Source organism: Canis lupus, chromosome 9, assembly GCF_048164855.1.
Source record: "Canis lupus baileyi chromosome 9, mCanLup2.hap1, whole genome shotgun sequence".
In the NCBI taxonomy this organism is placed as follows: Eukaryota; Metazoa; Chordata; class Mammalia; order Carnivora; family Canidae; genus Canis; species Canis lupus.
The window spans coordinates 16,036,480-16,042,628 of record NC_132846.1 but is presented as its reverse complement, the minus strand read 5'-3'; the positions used below and the strand labels follow the sequence as shown (position 1 = coordinate 16,042,628).

The following is a 6,149-nucleotide window of genomic DNA, read 5'->3' as shown; positions in this document are numbered from 1 at the left end:
TCTGCATAAGAGATATATTTAGCTTATAACCAAGTTTTCTTTCTAAACTAACCAAGTTATCCTTCTAAATGGCATGACTTTAAACAGTTTGCATTTTTAATGTGGCTTTGATGGTCACTCTAATAAGCTGTAAAATAAGTTATCAAAGGACTAAAAAGTGGATCAAGTTATTTGAAAGGGTTTTTTGTTATACTTGATTCAGTCTGTATTTAAATTAACATAATCTTTGAAGCTATACAAATGTTACCCAGTTTTTTTTCAACACACACATTTACACAACTTCAAAATACCTACACTTAAAAGTCAGAGGACTTTTCAATAATTCAGCTATTTAAAGTTGAAATATTTCAAATATAGAGAGGTATTTGATTAAAGAAGTGATCTGTCAGAAATATTCCTGGCTAGACTAGACAAAAAACACTATCCCTTTTTTTATGCTTTATTTCCCTCAAACTTTTGAAATAAGGTGATATAGAAAATATTGATGATACAATTCATGTATTTAACTGTTCACTAGAAACTGAAAAAAAAAATCTTTATCTGAGATAACCATGACCGAGACAGTGTGCCAGGGGTGTCAAGGATTGGAAATATTGAGCTCTTCCATTCAACCATTTACGAATGCAGACATTAGATGTTGAGCAAGTTTCATCTGTTATCATTTCTTTAATTGCTATATGAATTTTATAAATTTTATGACCTTCAGTGCCTCCCCTTTTCACTTTCAAAACTTAGCTGGATACATCCTTCATATACACACAAAGCTATTTTCTAAATGCCTGTTTCTGTCTGGCTCATTTACCTTTACCTAACAGAACAGCTCTCCTGGGTTGGGGAGGCGGGTGGCAGCGGGGAGAGTAGTTACCTATTCACAGCAAGAGACTTGAGAGTTCAGTACAATAGATTTTCACAATATGTTTAGGAGAGGCCCAGAGCTACAGTGCTAAGCACCATGTGGAAAGGTAGATAAATACATAGAGATAGAACCATAGACCTCAGCCAAGTGGAATGAAGAATAACAGAGAATCTATAATGCTTTCTACTTCAGCAGCAATCAAACCCAACCTCTGCAAATTAATCAGCCTGCAAAATACCAAGAATGGAGAAAAGAGGATATTGATTCCTGGAGAAGTCACCTATATTTTATTTTCCCATTAAAAATAATCACAGAATGCTATTCTAAAATACGAACATTTTCCCCCATGAAGTATAAAACAGACCAGTTCCTTTTTGCTAATACTTCTGAGATTATCTCAGAATGACTCCATGAAACACTTCTAATTTTCTTCTGGGGGGAAAATTGTTAAATAAACCCTTAAAGCATTATTTGCCATGCATGCCATGTTTTTCCTTAAGGGTGTTAGAGTCCTGGGGTTATAGTGATTTACTGATGACTCAGTTTAGTGTGCTTTTGTTCCTGTGACCATTAATAATGTAATGTCCTTTTCCATTTGCTTTTGTCCTACAACATGGCTTTAGAGTTAGAAACTACCTGCAAAGGAACAAGAAATTTAAAATACTTTTACTTTTTGCTTTGTAAAATAAGGTTTCTCATTAAATACCCAAATTAAAGACCCCTTCTAATTTATCCCTACTCAAAAACTAAAAATAAATATGTTCATTGAGGTAGAAATTTTTACCAAAAAAAGTAATTCTGAAAAACAAATTAGGTTCTATTTAGCAGGGGAAGCCATTTTCCATACTGTTTTCTTAATTACCCTGTAAAATAATAAAGGATTCTTTTATGTGCCAATCAATTATAGCTTTATGATTGAAAGACTTTTTGAACCCCTCTACCTCCACCACCAAATGGTTAATGTTCCAAGTTTGTGCTTTGGGGGTTGTTATAGGCACTAGTTCTGTTTTAAATTAAACACCTAATTAAAAGGAAGCCATTCATAAATAGCAATGTGGTGAAATCGGAATGGAATAACAGTGGCTCAACAAATGTCCCATTTTCCCACAAGGCTCATAGAACATTTTTTCCCCACGAACAAACTGAAATTTGTCAATGAGCTTAACTGCAACCCAAACATCTTTGCTGAGTACGCAAATTGGCCACAATTATTACCAGCATGTTTCGGTGTGAGAGAATGGTAGCAATTGTCATCTGCCTCTAGAAAGACCACTGTACAGAGAGTGTCCTCACAGGTAAATCTGAGACTATTACCAGTACTTCCCTGGTTCCTTCTAGCAAGAACCTAACTCCATCTAGACCAAGAGAGAAAAAAATTCTCAACCTTTGGGTGAAATGTGAATACTTTCAGGAAATCTCGTAAAAAAAAAAAAAAGTACTCAATGTATAATGGGGCTTTTAACTACTCCCCAAAGCATTTTCCATCTTCTTAAGGTTGGAGGTTACAGAGTACTTTTTAACATGGGTTTGACACTTGCTGATCATTGAGAAGATTAAAGGCATAAACGAACAAAACTGGATGTCAGGACTGCTACCAAAGGCTTCATTCACACCATCACTGTTTTACTGTCTGCTTTTCATTTCTGTGCATTCAAATGCTTACCAACAAGATCTGAAAATTTCAGGATTCATCAAAAGCCAGAACAGAGATAGCAAATTCTGAGTATTCCATCATCAGGTGAGGGCTGGTTATACAGCTGATTGCCCTCTGACCTTAGGAAGTTATTTCACATTTCTCTTCCCCAAATATAAAGTGAAGATAAAAGATAGCTTTGTGGGATAAAAGCTGGCAAGGGTGAATGAATGAAATTGTGTCTTTAAACGATTTGAAGTCAGGTGCAATTTAAGTTAAAAAAAAAGTGCCTTTAACACATTGTGATCTTACATCAAAGCAAAGGGAATGTAATCTACTGCTTTTCCATCTGAACAAATCCAATAGCAATCATGCTTATTAAATATTTGCACGTAGTTCTTTCTGTGATAAAATTTGTACTACCATCCAGGAACTAATTATCTCAAATAAGAGACTGTATGTGAAAGTACTTTGTAAAGTGTAAAGTATAAAGTACTACACTTGTAATAATAATAGTAATAGGTATTAAGTGCTTACCCTGTACCAGGCAATATGTTCAACAAGGATTTATTTAAACCTCACAGCAAGATGTTATCTTGGGAGATAGATGCTATCACTGCCACTTTATAAGTGACAAACCTGAGAGATACTGAATCACCTCCCTGTTCCACAGTGCATGAAGGAGAAACCTGTGAAGAAGCCCAGGTCAGCCTGATATCCAAATCCAAGCACATCACACACACTACACTATGTAAGGGATTGTTATGACAACGATGACCTTTTCCCCACATTAAAATATCATGCTTTTTCACGCTCACAATTATACCTCTGCAAATGCAGTTATTCTTATAAATTAGAAAGCTGAAACATGTCATGTTTTGTTCATAAAAGCCTTTTTCCAAATTACTCTTTTTGTGCAGTCTTTAATAGAAAAGGAAGTAAATATTACACTCTAGGAGAAATTGCTTTTGTTCTGATTTTCTTGCTTAGATGAGTACATAAAGTGCTATAAATACAAGCCATCACATCATTACTTCCTAAAAGTTAGATTCTTAAATATTTGATATTAACCTTTATGACATCAGAATATATTGGTGACAGTGGCACTATAATCAAGTGCTATTATGTATTCAAATAAATATATAATTACCAATTCTACATATGAATTTTCTAATCTGGAAATTTCTGGTATGAAAATAACAGATCCATAAACAAAACAGCTTTCACCAAATCATTTTAGTTAAGAATTTATAAGATTCATATTTTTCATATATCCACTGTATCACGTTTGGTTATGGTACCAATAAACTCTATTCCTACTTTACAAAAAGAAAATCTGTGTCACAGAAATGTTGTAAGAGGTGGTGAAACAAAGCATTTCGATTTCTTCTAAAAGTTAGGTAGATTAAAAACTGGCCCAACCATTTAAGGATACTTCTAACTTTTAAAACATTTTATAAGAAATCAATTCTGAATGCTCATTCACCACAATTTATATTTCAGAGTACTGCAATTAATTTTGGAACATGGTATATGAAAAGACTAAGAGTTCACAACATAAACCTTGCTAGAATAATGGACTATGATAATCGGAGGTTTCATTACAATGCAGAAAAAATATTTTCTAGTATCAAAATATTTTCTTCATTCTGCCATTATAGTTCTGTGAGAAGTCTGGGAAAAGATTAGGAGGTATGTTTTGAAGAAACTTGGTGTGAACTTTGCTAACAACAATCCAAATAAGTTTTTAGATTACTCTTTCAAGAAATTGCAGTATTTCATGCAAAACGGTATCCACTTTACCACTAAGGTAATTTTTTACTCACCACGAAATGAAAATCTATATTCTGCTCTCCCTTGCATGTCTCTTTAAAACCTCAAACCAGAGGAATGAGTCACATTTTGGGACCGTTTTCTTTTTTAATCTTCACTCTTCTATTCTGTTTCTAAAGGGACACTTAGTTTTAACTAGATTGCAATTTCATTTGAAAAGAATTGAACAGGCTTTCTAGAATGAGTTAAAGATTACCCATTGAGAGTATTTTTGGCAGCTACCTTTAAGGATGCAAGGATCTGTAAAAAATGGTATATCTAGATTTAATACAGATAATACTTGGTTCTTTGAGATAGAAACGATGTAATTGTGATATTGGCAGGAAAGATATGTAAGATGTGCTTTTCACTTCTAACATCTCTTTGGACAGCACAGTTTTCTTTGTAGAATTTTATTACATTGAGAATGCTAAGTACATTAGTGAATTTCTTATACAATTATGGTAGAAACATTTGGTGTTATTTTTAATTCAAATGGTTAAATATACACAATATTATTTCATATTACTTGCAATCAGAGTGTGAAACTCAAGGGATGTGGTAAAAATGATTAATTATCCAATCATTTCTATGAAAAATAAAGGGGAAAGTATTAGACCTCTACTTTAGTAAACAGACACCGAAGCAAATAGTTCAAGCAAGCTGGAAAAAAGCCAAAGGTGAAAACAAAAACCAATAACAACAAACAACAAATTTTTTTCTTTTTTGGCTTTTTTTATTGTAACTAAATGACAGATGCTAACAAAAGTTATTGTGGTAATTATTTCACAATATATGTAAGTCAAGCAATTAAAAAAATCACAATAAATAAATGTTTCCCTATGTGCCTAGTACTGTATTATTTTGCAAAAATTACTTAATTAATTCCTTATAACAATCAAATGAGGTAGGTAGGTATCCATTTTACAAATGAGGAATAAGAAGAAGCTTAAAGGGTTAAATAACTTGTCCAAGGTCAAAAACTGAATTCAAGTTTACTAAAATCTTCAGTGTAGTCTAGTAACTGTTCCTCATTGTTCAACAGCTATGAAAAACACAACTTTCTTATTCACACTGTCTAAAATTTTTGGTAACAAAATACCCATATTAGCATAACAATTCTATATGAAGAAACTTAGAAATAGGAATTTCTGGTAAATGTCAACTATACATTTATTATGTCTAGGCACTGGACCAGGCGTCTATGATACAATGATAAAAGAGGACATAAAACTTGCCCTCCGAATGAGCACAATCTAAAAGAACACAAACATTTAAAAGGTAATTGTAATAAAACAAGAGAAGTACCATAAAATAATAATAATAATAATAATTAATAATAATAATAACAGCTAATCGTTTTTGAGCACTTACGGTGTGCCAGTCATTGTTAATAATCACCTTGTATATTTACTCAAGTAATCTTTACAGCAATCTATGAGATAGATACCAAAGAGATAAAGAGGTATATTTAAGATTTATTGGAACACAGAGAAGAAAGCCTTTTCACTCCACCTAGACAGGCCAGACATTTGAGTGGAGTCCTATAGGATGTGTATGTCCACAAAAGTGATGGATCAGTCAGTATAAGGTAAGACAGACCACAGAACCCAAAGACCTCCCAAATCGTGTTGATTTGTAACAAAGATTTATAGCTGTTCTCAAAACCCATCAGATTAGCTTGGGGTCTCTTCATGTCTTCTCACTCTGGGACCCAGACTGACAGCGCTTCCACCATCTGGAGCATCACCAGTTGCTCTAAGCAAGAAAAGGAGATGTTGTAAATAATGCACTGGCTCTCCAAGTCTCTACCTACAACACATGTCACCTCTGCTCTCTTTTCATTTG

General features: G+C 33.4%; 1 protein-coding gene across 2 annotated transcripts in view; it reads right to left on the bottom strand.

The window, feature by feature from the left end:
* Positions 1-5,891: 5,891 nt before the first annotated feature.
* BRMS1L (BRMS1 like transcriptional repressor) overlaps positions 5,892-6,149 on the bottom strand; it is a 70,018-nt gene continuing 69,760 nt past the window's right edge. Inside the window, exon 10 of one of the 2 annotated variants that reach the window (XM_072838282.1) lies at positions 5,892-6,059. In XM_072838282.1, coding sequence (XP_072694383.1) covers positions 5,978-6,059 — 82 coding nt within the window. In that variant the 3' untranslated portion in view covers positions 5,892-5,977. The remainder of the gene's footprint in view (positions 6,060-6,149) is intronic. The other variant, XM_072838283.1, reaches the window with a different exon arrangement.